This window comes from Schistocerca nitens, chromosome 5, assembly GCF_023898315.1.
Source record: "Schistocerca nitens isolate TAMUIC-IGC-003100 chromosome 5, iqSchNite1.1, whole genome shotgun sequence".
In the NCBI taxonomy this organism is placed as follows: Eukaryota; Metazoa; Arthropoda; class Insecta; order Orthoptera; family Acrididae; genus Schistocerca; species Schistocerca nitens.
The window spans coordinates 481,339,401-481,358,923 of NC_064618.1; the positions used below are offsets into that span (position 1 = coordinate 481,339,401).

Sequence of the window (19,523 nt, forward strand, 5' to 3'; positions counted from 1 at the left end):
CACGGCCGACTTCCTTCCCCAATCCGACGAGACCGATGACCTCGCTGTTTGGTCTCTTCCCCCAAACAACCCCACCCAATTACATAACATAACATTGATGTTGATGCTCCCAGCGGTTAGTGCAGGTACTCGGGGTAATGGAACACATCCATGTGCTGACGTTGACAGAGGACAAGTGTAAACATAAGTAGAATGCACACCCATCATTCCGTCAACCATCGTCAGTTGGAGAGTTGTGTGAGTAGAATGTACACCAGCGAGGAGAAGGTAGAAATGCTACTCAACTGTGGGGAATGTAAGTTAGCAGAACAGTAATTGCAATACTGTTTTCTTATGTACGGGTACATTTAGTACAGTAGTTTAGTCCTTTTAAATATTGTTGTGTAGAGTAGGCATACAGTAAAGGTTGTCCTTCCTTATGAAAGAAACTTAGAGCAAAATAATTACTATACCTTATGCAACTTTTCGTACGAAGATCTTTAACTACATCAACAAAATGTTTCTTTTATTGTTGTTGTTGTTGTTGAAGGTAGGCGAAATGCTACGCAGACTGCGGAACTGTACAGAGAGCAATATCCTGACAAGAACCCACCGTCCCGACGGATGTTTTCTCGTCTTGTTGAGACGCTTCAGGAAACAGGAACTTTCAACCCATGACAACACAATTGTTGTAGCACTCACACAGATAAAGCTGCCGAAGTTACTGTTCTTGCTTCCGTTGCTATGACTCCACATGTGAGCACACAACAGCTTGAACATGAGATTGGCATTCATAAAACCAGTGTACATTGTATTCTTACACGTCACTGGTTCCATCCTTACCATGTACACCTACATCAAGAATTGCATGGGAATGATTTCCAGAATCATGTATTGTTCTGTCAGTGGGTACAGCAGCAAATCCTCGCCAACCGGAACTACTTCTCCAATGTTCTGTTTACCAATGAATGTTCCTTCTCAAACAAAGGACAGGTAAATACAAGGAACATACATTATTGGTCCAGCAACAACCCACGATGGCTTAGACAGGTGGAACATCAGCATCAATGGAGAGTTAACGTCTGGTGTGGGTTGCTTAATACTACAATTATTGGCTCTTATTTCATCAATGGTAGTCTTTTCGCACAGCGTATGCCAACTTCCTCAGATGAATTCTTCCTCCTCTTCTGGATGAAGTGCCGTTAAGAACCAGAATGGCTATGTGGTATCAACACGGTGGATGTCCAGCACATAATGACTTGTGTGCACATCGTGTTCTGAACTGAAGGTATCCTGCCAGATGGATTGATTGAGGAGGAACAGTTACTTGGCCTGCTAGGTCTCCTGATTTAAATCCTCTGGACTCTTTCCTTTGGGGATGCGTTAAAGACATTGTGTATCGCAATATTCCAAGAACTCCAGAGGACATGCAGGAACGTATCATGATTGCTTGTAATTCTCTTCAGCAGGCAACACTGTAAGCAGTAAATAATTCTTTCATTCAACAAGTGCACCAGTATATCGGTGTCCAGTGTAACCACTTTGAGCACCTTTGAATGTTCTACTCCTGGGCAGTGGTACAGGAGGATCATTGTACTTGTTTTTCATTTGTTTTCTGACAACTCCAGCAAGTGGATGAGTTTGTGAGCCTGGGCATAAAGTTAATGTTGTGTTATGTAATTAATAATGTTGTGTTTCAGTGAATGGTACACTGTGATACATTGTTGAATAGGTCTTTAGGAGAGGAAATGAATTACCGAATAAAAAATATAGGGTGCCTTTTTAAAAAGGTCATACTGCTGTTCATATCTTTGTAAGAAAATAAAGCTACAATGAAGACAATCGTGCTGATTGATGTCCCCCTGATGGCTAAAGAATATTTGCTTGAAACATTTTGTAATTTGCATCTGGACAAACAGTTATTTAGGGTGGTCAAGATAAATGGGGCAGCCTGTGTGTGTGTGTGTGTGTGTGTGTGTGTGTGTGTGTGTGTGTGTGTGTGTGTGTATTGGTGATACACTGGTGTCCAGAATTAAAGCAACCGATGGAAATGTTGCAAATTGACATTTATCTTGCATTGAAACAGATGATAGTAAATTAGAAACAATGCAAAGAATACAGAACATAACAACCGCAACATGCATGACAGTAGGCAAAAATGTTTGTTTTTTCCAACTTGACGGATATGCACACACATTCCGGCAATTGGTTAATGTGCTCAGTATGGGGTGTAACCACCTCTGGTAGCAATACAGGCTTAATGATGATGGAGCATGCTGTGAATGATTTTGTGAATCTCTTATTGAGGAGGCCTCAGCACTCAGAAACAGTAACCGTGTGTTTGGGAGTTGTGTATATGTGAATGCGTGTGTGTGTTTTCAATTTCAAAAGAAGGACTTGTCCAAAAGCTTAAATATTTTAGCAGTTTACTTTATTGTGTCCCTCAGCGACTCTGTGCCTCCTCTGTCTGGTAAATAGTAAACTGTCCTTTCCATATTGTTATTAAAATTGTATAGGAGTTCTAAGACATGTCGTGTATCATTTTCCCCCACACATTTGTGTTTATGCATTGGTTATTGAGAGTAGTAAAAAATTATAGAATCAACTCTTTAGTCTTGGGAAGAATTATCAGTGGAATAGGAATCCCAGTCCAAACAAAAGTCTGTTGTAGTGTTACACAGTACCAAGAGCAAACCTCCTCAGTGACCTTGTTTACTCTGGTTCAGTACAGCTCAAATTTTCTGCACATACAGATGAATCCAAATTAGCATCCACTCTTCAACTCACTTATTCATGGCTCAAGCTGCTACAGTTTGAAAGAACTCTAGATTACAAAGAAATTACTGAGAAATGTACTGACAAAATAACAACAACAGTAGTTGGTGAATGATGCAACACTCCCCCCTCCCCCCCCCCCCCACACACACACACAAAATCTCATGTTGGTACCTATGCTCATTAATCAGTGTATTTGAACAAGTTATCTGTTGCACGGATTGATCACATGGTGTCATTTCATTAACATGCTATCTGTGACTTGTGAATAACTGGCCACACAAGTGGACTTCCATGATGGGCCAAAACCGCAGGCTGCTTCTGTGGGTATCTCTAATGGACCAGGTTGCCAATCTGAAGCCCATCAGTTCCCACTAATGTGGGCCCTGCCTATTGGATCTGATCTCATTGATGTGCCCACAGGCCAAGTCTGTCTGCGTGTGGTGTAATGCAGTGGATTTGTTTGGTTTATCAGTGGCTCTAGGGCAGAGGTGCTCCTCAGCAAACCACTGGCCACGGGTGATGGATTTAAGGAATTGTGACTGTCTCACCACAATTACACTGTACAGTGTGGTGGTTTATAGATATTTTATTTATTCTAGTACATTTTGGCACTTTGAAAGTAGTTCATATATTAGAAAGTATGGACAGTAAGAAGAAGAAAATTGTAATAGTCGCTGGAAGTTTGTATGCTATTTACTCACGTATTTCTTAAAAGAAAAACCACACAGTACCTGTAAAATAATAGACATAACACAGTGGATAATAACCGACAATAACAAACGTAGTAAAATCAACATTTTATTGGCTGCCACCTACAGTGTTGGTTTACACAAATTTTCCCTGCCTTATGTACTCCTTTCAAGAGGCTTACTTTTTTCTGAGGTTATTTCTGAAATCAGTGAAGGTATTTTAAATCTATCTTGCAACTCCAACGAAATGCGTATTTTTGTCACAAAATGTGTTTCGTTTTATTGAAATAAAATAACATCAGTTGTGTTAATGAAACACGTATGCCATTTGGCTTGCGTTCTCCATCTAAAAACAATCTTTACAGAAGTTGTTGATGGTAGTACTTAAGATATTTGCTGACACATTTAGAAGTATGGAAGTCCATGCATTTTATTGTCAACTTATGTCTTTAATTACTCTTGAGATCTCAGAAATTGTCAGGAGAAAAAGCGCTTTACCGTATTTTTATTAATGAAATAACTGATAAAGTGGCACCAAATACCGAAATATTCTTGTGCAGTGTGGAGCAGACAACATCATGTTCATCAAAACATCTGTGTAACTATAAATATTAGCCATCTGATGATGGCACATTTCTGCCATGGAAAGGGCTGCACTACGAAAGCTACAAGAAGATCCTCACACAGATAAGGGAAACGCCACAGTGCTGTTGCCACGTGAGGTTTATAATCAGAAGATTTACAACTTGCTGAGTGAACCAATGTATCGGAAGATTGACAAAGACTCCACAGCAAAAGTGGAAAGGAAAACATTAGCAGTGCTGAATTCTTCTTCTGTTATGCAAGAAGTGGTGAAAAGACTAAGACCTCATAGTTCTGTGCCACCCAGGTTATATGGTCTTCTGAAGATCCATAAAAAAGAGGTTCCACGATGTCATCTCAATTTTCACTAAGGTGCCTCCTATGGACTCTTTGTTGATCATGGGCAATAAATTCACGTCCGATATAACAGCACTTTTCCATCGTGTCCTCTCCTCAACCTACTTTTTATTTAACAATGAATATTTTGAGCAGACTGACAGTGTTGCCACGGGCAGTCCTCTCTCGCCTTTGGTGGCAAGCTTTTTTGTGGAAGACTTTGAGGAAAGGGCACTTGATTCGGCAGAACTTAAACTGAGAATCTTCTGGTGATATGTAGATAACACTTGTGTAGTGTGGCCCATGGTGAAGAAGAACTGTCGTGTTTCTTGCAACATCTTAGTGCAGTCCACAAGAACATCCACTTTATGATGGAAATAGAGAAGGATGGTTGCTTGCCATTTTTGGTTACTAGGAGAGTGGATGGGTCATTAGGGCATTCTGTCTACTGTAAGCCTACACATACAGACCTTTACCTGCAAGTGTCGAGTTGCCATCACCCTTCACAAACTACTGGCGTCCTTAGAACAGTAGTGCACCGGGCTCGTGTTGTTTCTGATGGAGATAGCCTTACAGAGGAGCTGGAACATCTAGAGTTGGTGTTCAGAGGTAATGGTTACTCTCCACATTAGATTAGAACAGCGCTAAGAAGGAAGAAACGTGACCAGCCACAACATCAAGAAGATAAGGAGTTGTTCAAGTCCACGGCGTTCCTTCCATACGTCGGCATTCTTTCATCAAAAGTAGGCAGGATCCTAAGGAAACATCAAGTTAAAGTAATGTTACAGCCACTGGCAAAGATTAGTGCCCTTCTCGTTTCAGTAAAGGATGATCTGGGTCTGCAGAAGACCGGGATCTACAGAATCCCTTGCCAGTGTGGCAAAGCTTACATCGGTCAGATGACACACACAGTACATGTTGAACATGAACACCACACTCGCCTTTCACAGCCCAGTAAATCGGCCGTGGCTAAACATTGTATTACCACAGGACATGCTATGGATTTTTCTGCCATGAAAATCTTGGCCCACAGCGAAAACTTTTTGGGATTCAGTAATTAAAGAATCTGTGGAGATACGCCTAGCACAAAATCTTACAAATAGTGATGGGGGTTTTCAACTGGACAAGGCTTGGGACCCGGTGATCTCTCTAATTTCTTCTGAAAGAAGACAGTTTATTCATAAGGACATGTCTGGCAACACCTGATGTCTGTTTTTGTGACACAAGCGCGCATTCCGACAGAGGACCGACATGTAGTTTTCACCTTTACGCATGCATCTGCGTGCCACAGATAGAATAGTTATTTCCAGAGATCGCAGATTTCGATAGAGGACACTCCTGTGATGGCTGACAATGCGCATGTGTTTTCGCACCAATTTTTTGCTATAAAGCTGACACCAGGAACTCGCAGTCTCCAGTGACGGAGACTCACCTGAAGATGGCTGGACGTTTGCCAGCCAAAATATGGCAAGAAGTCAACGTGACCCGGCTGCAATCCCGAAACCTCATCAAACAAATATGTTTTACTTGTAAAACTGAAGGATTTTGACCTGTAACAACATACATTTCAATTGTTTCTATGTTTATAGTCTCACATACTCATTCACATTACTTTCTTTCGATATGTAATATTCATTTCTTAACTTCTAATCTGTCAAACTCACTCTTAACCTTACCATTTAACCTCATGCATTCCACTGAACTACATTCTATCTCTTACTTAAGTTACTATCTGTGTAGCCACTCATTTTTGCTTTAGCTTCCAATATTAAAATTACTGTGTCCATATTCGTTTCACAGCTTGTAAGTAGTCTTCCACAGGTTTCATTGACTGAAGAGTCTTCAGTACTGGCACCTTTGTTAATGTAATAAGTGTCTCAATTATTCATTTTTGTCTTCATATTAAACCCAACACAAATCTTAAAAACAGTGTGCTGCACAACAGCATACAGTTTTCACCATTTTTACTTATGTATTGGAGTCCTGCTACTTTTCACAAGGTGCAAGATGCAAGATGTCTGCATGGCCAACAATGTAACTTGATGATCCCTGCTATGTGCCTTCCAGGTGACACCAGCCTGTTATGATGGGAGTATACCCATAAATATAATTACCTGTGTAAATTTGTTCCTTGTGTAAGGAAATAGTAACCTGTGTTTTCTGCCTTCAGGTGCCCTTTGTGTTCTGAATGTAATGTAGCTAACCTTGTTGTGCTTTCAGGATGTATCAAATGCTGATAGTTGCTGTTGACCCCCCACCCTTTCCCCACTTTCCTCCCATCTGGTTTCTTAACTTAGTCGCTTGTATAGTGGTTATAAAGTTTCATTGAATGTGAGCTTCTTATTAGCAATGGCAGTGCGTGTGAAATCAATAATTTCTCATTTCACAGGTATCAAATCCTGTTCCACGTGTTCGGCACCCCGATTGGCTGCACAAAAGAATGATGGAAAAAAATGATGTTCTGAAACAACGGAGAATAAATGAAATATTTGTAAAGAAGCCAAAGGATGTTCAAGAAGAACACTCAAACACAGAGGTAATGAGTAAAGTTCTAATTTTTTTGTTATATTTAATTTTCTACCTCTCTTTTGTAATGTTATGTTTTTTTTATACACATATTGTACTGTAGTTCATTAATGCTAGTGCATTCAAATCAGTTTGACTTACACATAGACTTAAAAGAACATGCTGTAGTTTCTAGTGAAAATAATTATTTATGTAGCTTCACACTAAGAATACAACCATGAATGCGCACATATTTTTTAAATATCAGTTGTAATGGAAGCAAAAGATCAATTATTCCAATGTGTACAATGTTACTCCCAGGTGTCTGCTACTTGCTACAGTTGAGTTTCTGTGTTGCACATCCCAGTGAGTAAGGGCAATGTGCAGCCATTAACAGATCACATGGCTCGATCAAAAGGGGTGAACTACACACCGGCACTCCACAATGTGCAGAAATCATGTTACTTGTGTAGGTAGAGAGACAAGTTAGTGAATGATAAAATGTCCACTGAAGTATAATATCTTTATTTACACTTCTATGAACAGAAATTTCTGAATGGTGGCCTCGTACATATTAACAGATAGTTTTAGCAGCACTCCCGATTTCTTCCCCCCCATGAACCATGGACCTTGCCGTTGGTGGGGAGGCTTGCATGCCTCAGCGATACAGATGGCCGTACCGTAGGTGCAACCACAACGGAGGGGTATCTGTTGAGAGGCCAGACAAACATGTGGTTCCTGAAGAGGGGCAGCAGCCCTTTCAGTAGTTGCAGGGGCAACAGTCTGGATGATTGACTGATCTGGCCTTGTAACATTAACCAAAACAGCATTGCTGTGCTGGTACTGCGAATGGCTGAAAGCAAGGGGAAACTACAGCCGTAATATTTCCTGAGGACATGCAGCTTTACTGTATGATTAAATGATGATGGCGTCCTCTTGGGTAAAATATTCTGGAGGTAAAATAGTCCCCCATTCGGATCTCCGGGAGGGGACTACTCAAGAGGACGTCGTTATCAGGAGAAAGAAAACTGGCGTTCTACGGATTGGAGTGTGGAATGTCAGATCCCTTAATCGGGCAGGTAGGTTAGAAAATTTAAAGAGGGAAATGGATAGGTTAAAGTTAGATATAGTGGGAATTAGTGAAGTTTGGTGGCAGGAGGAACAAGACTTTTGGTCAGGTGATTACAGGGTTATAAATACAAAATCAAATAGAGGTAATGCAGGAGTAGGTTTAATAATGAATAAAAAAATAGGAGTGCGGGTTAGCTACTACAAACAGCATAGTGAACACATTATTGTGGCCAAGATAGACACAAAGCCCATGCCTACTACAGTAGTACAAGTTTATATGCCAACTAGTTCTGCAGATGATGAAGAAATTGATGAAATGTATGACGAGATAAAAGAACTTATTCAGGTAGTGAAGGGGGACGAAAATTTAATAGTCATGGGTGACTGGAATTCGTCAGTAGGAAAAGGGAGAGAAGGAAACATAGTAGGTGAATATGGATTGGGGGGAAGAAATGAAAGAGGAAGCCGCCTTGTAGAATTTTGCACAGAGCATAACTTAATCATAGCTAACACTTGGTTCAAGAATCATAAAAGAAGGTTGTATACCTGGAAGAATCCTGGAGATACTAAAAGGTATCAGATAGATTATATAATGGTAAGACAGAGATTTAGGAACCAGGTTTTAAATTGTAAGTCATTTCCAGGGGCAGATGTGGATTCTGACCACAATCTATTGGTTATGAACTGCAGATTGAAACTGAAGAAACTACAAAAAGGTGGGAATTTAAGGAGATGGGACCTGGATAAACTGAAAGAACGAGAGGTTATAGAGAGTTTCAGGGAGAGCGTAAGGGAACAATTGACAGGAATGGGGGAAAGAAATACAGTAGAAGAAGAATGGGTAGCTCTGAGGGATGAAGTAGTGAAAGCAGCAGACGATCAAGTAGGTAAAAAGACGAGGGCTGATAGAAATCCTTGGGTAACAGAAGAAATATTGAATTTTATTGATGAAAGGAGAAAATATAAAAATGCAGTAAATGAAGGAGGCAAAAAGGAATACAAACGTCTCAAAAATGAGATCGACAGGAAGTGCAAAATGGCTAAGCAGGGATGGCTAGAGGACAAATGTAAGGATGTAGAGGCTTATCTCACTAGGGGGTAAGATAGATACTGCCTACAGGAAAATTAAAGTGACCTTTGGAGAGAAGAGAACCACATGTATGAATATCAAGAGCTCAGATGGAAACCCAGTTCTAAGCAAAGAGGGGAAGGCAGAAAGGTGGAAGGAGTATATAGAGGGTTTATACAAGGGCGATGTACTTGAGGACAATATTATGGAAATGGAAGAGGATGTAGATGAAGATGAAATGGGAGATAAGATACTGCGTGAAGAGTTTGACAGAGCACTGAAAGACCTGAGTCGAAACACGGCCCTGGGAGTAGACAACATTCCATTAGAACTATTGACGGCCTTGGGAGAGCCAGTCCTGACAAAACTCTACCATCTGGTGAGCAAGATGTATGAGACAGGTGAAATACACTCAGACTTCAAGAAGAATATAATAATTCCAATCCCAAAGAAAGCAGGTGTTGGCAGATGTGAAAATTACCGAACTATCAGTTTAATAAGTCACAGCTGCAAAATACTAATGCGAATTCTTTACAGACGAATGGAAAAACTGGTAGAAGCGGACCTTGGGGAAGATCAGTTTGGATTCCGTAGAAATGTTGGAACATGTGAGGCAATACTAACCTTACGACTTATCTTAGAAGAAAGATTAAGAAAAGGCAAACCTACGTTTCTAGCATTTGTCGACTTAGAGAAAGCTTTTGACAAAGTTTAACTGGAATACTCTCTTTCAAATTCTGAAGGTGGCAGGGGTAAAATACATGGAGCGAAAGGCTATTTACAATTTGTACAGAAACCAGATGGCGGTTATAAGAGTCGAGGGGCATGAAAGGGAAGCAGTGGTTGGGGAAGTAGTGAGACAGGATTGTAGCCTCTCCCCGATGTTATTCAATCTGTATATTGAGCAAGCAGTAAAGGAAACAAAAGAAAAATTCGGAGTAGGTATTAAAATTCGTGGAGAAGAAGTAAAAACTTTAAGGTTCGCCGATGACATTGTAATTCTGTCAGACACAGCAAAGGACTTGGAAGAGCAGTTGAACGGAATGGACAGTGTCTTGAAAGGAGGATGTAAGATGAACATCAACAAAAGCAAAACGAGGATAATGGAATGTAGTCAAATTAAATCGGGTGATGCTGAGGGAATTAGATTAGGAAATGAGACACTTAAAGTAGTAAAGGAGTTTTGCTATTTAGGGAGTAAAATAACTGATGATGGTCGAAGTAGAGAGGATATAAAAAGTAGACTGGCAATGGCAAGGAAATCTTTTCTGAAGAAGAGAAATTTGTTAACGTCGAGTATAGATTTAAGTGTCAGGAAGTCGTTTCTGAAAGTATTTCTATGGAGTGTAGCCATGTATGGAAGTGAAACATGGACGATAACTAGTTTGGACAACTTAGAATAGAAGCTCTCGAAATGCGGTGCTACAGAAGAATGCTGAATATAAGGTGGGTAGATCACGTAACTAATGAGGAGGTATTGAATAGGATTGGGGGGAAGAGAAGTTTGTGGAACAACTTGACTAGAAGAAGGGATCGGTTGGTAGGACATGCTTTGAGGCATCTAGGGATCACAAATTTAGCATTGGAGGGCAGCGTGGAGGGTAAAAATCATAGAGGGAGACCAAGAGATGAATACACTAAGCAGATTCAGAAGGATGTAGGTTGCAGTAGGTACTGGGAGATTAAGAAGCTTGCACAGGATAGAGTAGCATGGAGAGCTGCATCAAACTAGTCTCAGGACTGAAGACCACAACAACAACAACAACAACCCGATTTCTTAGTAGTAATATTCACCAAAAATTGCGACTATTTACAGCACAATATATTTGAACTAATTAAATCACATCAACATCGAAAGTCTGAAAATCTACGCAAGTCCTCTTGTTAACCATATCTCAAAGTTCACAAGATCATGGTCTGAAATTTGTTGAATTCATGGCGCACTCGCCACCCAAATGACAACCTACCAAAACAAGGACCCACCTCCAGAGACCTCGTCCTCTGCTGAGCATGCTTACTTATAAACTCGATCGCATACCCACCACTGGAGTCATTGTAGCTGCTTTATTTCTAACCACCATCCAAGTTTCATCTTATTACATTATAATAAAGTATAATTTATATAACTTCAAGAAACTTTTCAATATTTCACATTTTAGCAAATACTTGTAACATTACATGTTGTTGTTGTGGTCTTCAGTCCTGAGACTGGTTTGATGCAGCTCTCCATGCTTCTCTATCCTGTGCAAGCTTCTTAATCTCCCAGTACCTACTGCAACCTACAGCCTTCTGAATCTGCTTAGTGTATTCATCTCTTGGTCTCCCTCTACGATTTTTACCCTCCACGCTCTCCTCCAATGCTAAATTTGAGATCCCTTGATGCCTCAAAACATGTCCTACCAACCGATCTCTTCTTCTAGTCACGTTGTGCCACATACTTCTCTTCTCCCCAATCCTATTCAATACCTCCTCATTAGTTACGTGATCTACCCACCTTATATTCAGCATTCTTCTGTAGCACCACATTTCGAGAGCTTCTATTCTAAGTTGTCCAAACTAGTTATCGTCCATGTTTCACTTCCATACATGGCTACACTCCATAGAAATACTTTCAGAAACGACTTCCTGACACTTAAATCTATACTCGACGTTAACAAATTTCTCTTCTTCAGAAAAGATTTCCTTGCCATTGCCAGTCTACTTTTTATATCCTCTCTACTTCGACCATCATCAGTTATTTTACTCCCTAAATAGCAAAACTCCTTTACTACTTTAAGTGTCTCATTTCCTAATCTAATTCCCTCAGCATCACCCGATTTAATTTGACTACATTCCATTATCCTCGTTTTGCTTTTGTTGATGTTCATCTTATATCCTCCTTTCAAGACACTGTCCATTCCGTTCAACTGCTGTTCCAAGTCCTTTGCTGTGTCTGACAGAATTACAATGTCATCGGCGAACCTCAAAGTTTTTACTTCTTCTCCATGAATTTTAATACCTACTCCGAATTTTTCTTTTGTTTCCTTTACTGCTTGCTCGATATACAGATTGAATAACATCGGGGAGAGGCTACAACCCTGTCTCACTCCTTTCCCAACCACTGCTTCCCTTTCATGCCCCTCGACTCTTATAACTGCCATCTGGTTTCTGTACAAATTGTAAATAGCCTTTCGCTCCCTGTATTTTACCCCTGCCACCTTCAGAATTTGAAAGAGAGTATTCCAGTTAAACTTTGTCAAAAGCTTTCTCTAAGTCTACAAATGCTAGAAACGTAGGTTTGCCTTTTCTTAATCTTTCTTCTAAGATAAGTCGTAAGGTCAGTATTGCCTCACATGTCCCAACATTTCTACGGAATCCAAACAGATCTCCCCCGAGGTCGGCTTCTACTAGTTTTTCCATTCGTCTGTAAAGAATCCGCATTAGTATTTGCAGCCATGACTTATTAAACTGATAGTTCGGTAATTTTCACATTTGTCAACACCTGCTTTCTTTGGAATTGGAATTATTATATTCTTCTTGACGTCTGAGGGTATTTCACCTGTCTCATACATCTTGCTCACCAGATGGTAGAGTTTTGTCATGACTGGCTCTCCCAAGGCCATCAGTAGTTCTAATGGAATGTTGTCTACTCCCCGGGCCTTGTTTCGACTCAGGTCTTTCAGTGCTCTGTCAAACTCTTCACGCAGTATCTTATCTCCCATTTCGTCTTCATCTACATCCTCTTCCATTTCCATAATATTGTCCTCAAGCACACTGCCCTTGTATAAACCCTCTATATACTCCTTCCACCCTTCTGCTTTCCCTTCTTTGCTTAGAACTGGATTTCCATCTGAGCTCTTGATATTCACACATGTGGTTGTCTTCTCTCCAAAGGTCACTTTAATTTTCCTGTAGGCAGTATCTATCTTACCCCCTAGTGAGATAAGCCTCTACATCCTTACATTTGTCCTCTAGCCATCCCTGCTTAGCCATTTTGTACTTCCTGTCGATCTCATTTTTGAGACGTTTGTATTCCTTTTTGCCTCCTTCATTTACTGCATTTTTATATTTTCTCCTTTCATCAATTAAATTCAATATTTCTTCTGTTACCAAAGGATTTCTATTAGCCCTCGTCTTTTTACCTACTTGATCGTCTGCTGCCGTCTCTACTTCATCCCTCAGAGCTACCCATTCTTCTTCTACTGTATTTCTTTCCCCCATTCCTGTCAATTGTTCCCTTACGCTCTCCCTGAAACTCTCTATAACCTCTCGTTCTTTCAGTTTATCCAGGTCCCATCTCCTTAAATTCCCACCTTTTTGTAGTTTCTTCAGTTTCAATCTGCAGTTCATAACCAATAGATTGTGGTCAGAATCCACATCTGCCCCTGGAAATGACTTACAATTTAAAACCTGGTTCCTAAATCTCTGTCTTACCATTATATAATCTATCTGATACCTTTTAGTATCTCCAGGATTCTTCCAGTTATACAACCTTCTTGTATGATTCTTGAACCAAGTGTTAGCTATGATTAAGTCATGCTCTGTGCAAAATTCTACAAGGCGGCTTCCTCTTTCATTTCTTCCCCCCAATCCATATTCACCTACTATGTTTCCTTCACTCCCTTTTCCTACTGACGAATTCCAGTCACCCATGACTATTAAATTTTCGTCTCCCTTCACTACCTGAATAATTTCTTTTATCTCGTCATACATTTCATCAATTTCTTCATCATCTGCAGAGCTAGTTGGCATATAAACTTGTACTACTGTAGTAGGCATGGGCTTTGTGTCTATCTTGGCCAAAATAATGCGTTCACTATGCTGTTTGTAGTAGCTAACCCGCACTCCTATTTTTTTATTCATTATTAAACCTACTCCTGGATTACCCCTATTTGATTTTGTATTTATAACCCTGTAATCACCTGACCAAAAGTCTTGTTCCTCCTGCCACCAAACTTCACTAATTCCCACTATATCTAACTTTAACCTATCCATTTCCCTTTTTAAATTTTCTAACCTACCTGCCCGATTAAGGGATCTGACATTCCACACTCCAATCCGTAGAACGCCAGTTTTCTTTCTCCTGATAACTACATCCTCTTGAGTAGTCCCCTCCCGGAGATTCGAATGGGGGACTATTTTACCTCCGGAATATTTTACCCAAGAGGACGCCATCATCATTTAATCATACAGTAAAGCTGCATTTCCTCGGGAAAAATTACGGCTGTAGTTTCCCCTTGCTTTCAGCCGTTCGCAGTACCAGCACAGCAAGGCTGCTTTGGTTAATGTTACAATGCCAGATCAGTCACTCATCCAGACTGTTGCCCCTGCAACTACTGAGAAGGCTGCTGCCCCTCTTCAGGAACCACATGTTTGTCTGGCCTCTCAACAGATACCCCTCCGTTGTGGTTGCACCTATGGTACGGCCATCTGTATCGCTGAGGCACGCAAGCCTCCCCACCAACGGCAAGGTCCATGGTTCATGGGGGGGTAACATTACATGTGTATCTATAATTTTTACTGAGTTAACATTCCACTGTGTCTGTTAGAGCCACATATTAATCTATCCCAAGTTATAATGTTGAGGTATTTCTTCATGAAGTGCACTGTACATCCATAATGTGTAGCTTGTTGGGTTAGCTGATGGCACTCTGCAGTTATGGGGACATGAGCAGATTGTTTACATGAAGCTCACATGGGTGATTCAGAATCCATATTCTTCAGCATGAGCGTTGGCTTGAGTCTGTTAATAGAGATGATCTACTGGCCATGAAGTATTTCAATTACAAAGTGCTGTTTAGACCGGAATATAGTCTTTATGGTCCATCACAGACTGTAGAGGTTTTCTCTGTGCATCAGTGAAGAGGTAATGAGTAGAGGATAGATAAAGACAGATGTTGCTGCATGATGTCAAACTTAAACTGGTTTATGTGATGTCATGTGCTGTTAAATGTTGAAAATGAAAGTTGGAATGTTACGCTCCACTGGTGTAAGATCAAAAAAATCGGCCGGAAGTCTAGTTGTCACGTGATAACGATTTCTGCAGTGATGGTGTTTTATTCTGGAACCACATAAACTTGGAGACCCATTAAAAATGTTGAAATCAAACAATAGAAAATCCAGGATGGAATGTAACAATATTATGAAATGGAAAGTTGCTGTTCACCATATAGTGGAGATACTGAGTCGCAGATAGGCACTACTAAGAGACTGACACAGTAAAGCTTTTAGCCAGTAAGGCCTTCGTCAAAAATAGATGGCGCACAGCGCACACACACACACACACACACACACAACTGACATGCACGACTGCAGTCTCAGGCAACTGAAACCACACAGCAGTTGCCTGTGACTGCAGTCGTGTGTGTGTGTGTGTGTGTGTGTGTGTGTGTGTGTGTCTGTCTTTTTTTGTTATGCCTGTCTGCGACTCAGCATCTCCGCTTTATGGTGAGTAGCAGATTTCCTTTTCATTAAAAATTTTGATAAGTTGTCAACCCAGTCATCTGAAAGTCAGGCTCTTATTGCTGCTTTGATGTTGCAATGTCACCATTCAGCTTCCCTATTCAATGCTGGATGGTAAGCAGTAGTTTTGATGTGGTGCACACCTAAAGTCTTTATGAAAACAATCAGTTATTGATAAAATTATTTAATTGGATAGATAAAAAATCTACTCACCAAGCTGCGGCAGAGCACACACAAAAATGCTGTTGTGATTGGCATGCCATCTTCAGGCAGAAGGGTTGGAGGGGAAAGAAGAAGGGTGAAGAAAAAGGACTGGAGAAGTCTAGGTAAAGGGGTAAATTTTGGGAAAGTCACCCAGAACCGCAGGTCAGGGGAGACTTACCATTCAGGATGAGAAGGGAAGACTGAGTGCTGGGGACTGCATCAGACAACATTTGAAAATCTGAGAGCTTAAAGGTGAAAGACAGGATAATATGCAAGACAGAGATTATTACTAAAGCATCATGCACGAGTTAATAAGAGTGAAAAGCTAAGTGCATTGTACGTAACAGAGATGGGAGGGGGGTGGTGAAAAATGACGGGAAAGACAATAAAAGATGTAGAAAACTAAAGCGAAGTGAAGCAGAGAGTAGTTACAGTGAAGAAAAGCTGAGACAGAAGAAATTAATGTAAATTAAAGCCAGGTGGGTGACGAGAAACAAGGGCGTGTTGTAGAGTTAGTTTCCACCTGTGGAGTTCTGAGAAACAGGTGTCTGGGGGGAGAATTCAGGTGGTGCATGTGGTAAAACAGGCACCGAGGTCACGAATGTCATGTTGTAGAGCATGCTCTGCAACAGGATACTGCAAGTTGCCAGTGGACACCCTCAACATGAAATCTGAAATTAGCTTAGCAGATTCGCCTTTAAGTTATCCCAAAATGGAGTAATATTTTGTCACCTCGCTGCTAATATTTGTGGCAATAAAATGGGACCCCACTGCTAAAAACCATATTGTTAAATTTTTCCACCAGAAAGTGGTACTTGTTCGATGGTGAGTTCGCCATGAAAAAAAGTGTTTAAATTGCCATAGTACAATTGGAGTAATGATTGGAGTGATTCTTATATGCTTGAGATAACGTCTGTCTCACATTAGTTGTGGATTCTAGTAAAAACAATTATGTATTTAGCACCACACAAAGGACACTATCCTGAATACACACACATTTTTTTTAAATCCATTGCAATGGAAACACTAAATAACAAAACAGAAGAGTTTACATTTCATTGTATCTGTTATAGCCACAGTACCACATCCATGAGTGTGGTTGCTGAATATACTTAGGCCCAGCCCTGCATGTACTCCACTTGTCTCCTGTTAAGAGAGATGGTGCAACCATCTCTAAGACATGAAACACACAAGGAAGGATGCATCGAGCAGTGACTGTAACAGACTGGAACAAAACAAAAGGACAATCGGTCCATGAACACAGAAAAAAAAGATGCTGACAAAAGAAGCAAGGCGTGCCTGCATAGTAGAACGGCAGCTGGTTGCCGTAGGTGGTGACAGTAAGGTCGTGCATAAGCAGGTCTGATAGTGAGTTTCCATGGCCCAGATCAACACACAATGGGATTGGTGGCACCAGTGGAGACGGTCAGGTTAGCTGTGGAGGAGGCAGCAGTCAGGAGTGGCACCAGGAGGACCAGTGATGACTGTGGAAGCAGCTGCATGGATGGCCATGGCGGTGCCAGTGGGGACAGTTGGGTCAGCTCTGGAGGTGGCAGCAGTGGTGGTGATGGCCACAATAGCATTGCAAGGTCCCTCGAGAGAGCAAATGGCACCATCGACAGGACTGGTGATGTCAGAAGGGCAGACCGTGACCAGGCCGGCGACAGCTGGAGCGAAACTGAGGGGCTGATGACAAGAAGTTGGTATCTGATGGCATCACATGCAAAGGCTGGGCTGACAATGGAGAGAATTCAGCCTGAGAACTCTGCGAACAATAAACAGAGCCGTACGGTATGTCAACATTGCAGGAAACTCGATGATAGGGGGCCCAGGTTATCACACACGAACTCTTGCCCCCTCCCCCAACCAAACACTGGTTCTGATCACACCCACTTGAAAATTGTGGGAAAGACTAGAATCTGACTTAGCAGAGAAAGACTACCTCCCTGGTCCGGAATTGCCCAACCCCAGAAACAGTGCAAACCAACAACAGCAAGCAAGAGGATTCACATTGAACAACACATGAACAGATTACCCAAACTACGCTCAAAAGAAAGCAATGGCAAACTTGCATCCACTGAGAAATGTGAACATCAAGTGCAAAACAAATGCCTGCCAAAATCAAGACAACCACACGATAGAACACAGCTGTCACCCAAGAAAAGGAACAGTCCATGTCTGGTTACATAGGTGGATACTCTCTCACCATTGTAGCATTTGAATACTGACTGCCATAACACAATGGACATTAATGCACTGCTCATCAAGACAAACTAGCATATGAACATCTGAGAAAGAACAAAACCTCACTCCAGCAAAAATGAATGAAGACACTTTGAGGGACACTGAAACACATGTGGAGAAACAGCCTCATCATCCCTGTTCTGTCTGGGCAGTGCCACCCTTAGGAAGAGGGCCAGCCACAGATGTCTTGGCCGGGTGGATCGCAACACGGAATGGCAACATCAAACTCATCATGGAGGAGAGTTGCAGCCACGTGACAGATCAGACCAGTGAACCTTGGACAGGCACTGGAGGGGCAAATCTTGAGCAGGCATTGTATCACTAAACTAGTCTCCTTGTTGGCACTGTAATATTCAGTACTCAAAGAAAAATTATTGAGAATCCATACGAACTACAAGTGTCACACATCATGAAACCATTATCTTATTAACCACTGTAGGACACGGTAGACGAGGGAAAAGCTCTGTAACACAAAATCATTACCCTCACTACCACTGTTATAACCTTGGTCAAGTGGTGTGACTGGTAGTGATTGAAGTCACATGTTGCTGTAACAACTCTTTGTTTATTAATCTTGTACTAAACTTGGTACAACTGGAAAGAGCATTGCGATGATTTGTAGTGGGTGTCAATTATGTAGTAGTCCCCAGTCGTCATTAGTGTTGATGAGTTGGGAGTTATTGCGGATGATCAGTGGCACTGTACCAGCAAGCTGTCAGCTCGTGGTCCCTCAAGATGCAGTTCCAGTCCCAGGAACAACTGGTGGATGTGCAGCAGCTAAATGATCCTGGTGAAGGCATTGTCTGATGGGTAGTGGCATCAGCAAGCATTGTGGTAAAAGTCCAAAGCATAGACAGTCAGTGTAGAGCCTGGAATGAACTCATCATTGAGGGCTGAGTGGCAACCTATGTACTCGTTTGCAGAGGAATATATTGGGATGTCACATGACAGCATGGAGTAAGTAGGTGCCTGTGACTGCAGCATTGTGTAAAGCGATGTGCATGCCACGTATCAGTGTGGCTTGCACCTCTAGACTCTGTGGCAGCTGCAGGAAGTGTGGCAGTAAACAGCTCAATGAATATTCTATTAACAAACAACCTCCCAAGGGAAAGCAGGAACTGTATGTGGCCCTCTATGTGGAACTCTATGTGGCACATCCTATGAGTGTGATGACCAAATATGCAGGGGCCTAGCTCTGCATATACCACACCATCCATGCAGCCGTTTTCATATATTCTTTTGTATTTGTATTAATTTGTTGTCAGAAAAAGGAATGCAGTGTTTGGCAGAATGCTGACAAATGTTGATGACTTTTTCAAAAACTATGTAAGTTTTATGAGTTTTCCAATTTTTTGTGATTTTGGAAAGATGAGATATACAAAGAAATCTGTTGAGACAAATGTGGGTGATGTTGAGTTAACTTTGATGAAACCATTGTATTTCTTTTCACAGAATTGAACACTTCAGGTTCAGATCTTGTAGATAACTGCTATTACCTGCAGGCTGGCTAAAGTTTTCGGGTTGTGACTTGTTGCTTCTACTGCTGGGTGTTTGTTCCTCCCAAGTAAAAGGGAAAGAGAGATTCCTGGCAGGTGTATGCTGCCGCACCGGTGTAAGATGGCTTA

General features: G+C 41.3%; 1 protein-coding gene across 1 annotated transcript in view; it reads left to right on the forward strand.

Annotated features, from left to right (window-relative positions):
• The window catches only part of LOC126259790 (DNA polymerase epsilon catalytic subunit 1), a 331,065-nt gene that overhangs the window by 121,268 nt on the left and 190,274 nt on the right, over positions 1-19,523 (forward strand). The window contains exon 18 of the mRNA XM_049956798.1: positions 6,754-6,900. Coding sequence (XP_049812755.1) covers positions 6,754-6,900 — 147 coding nt within the window. The remainder of the gene's footprint in view (positions 1-6,753; positions 6,901-19,523) is intronic.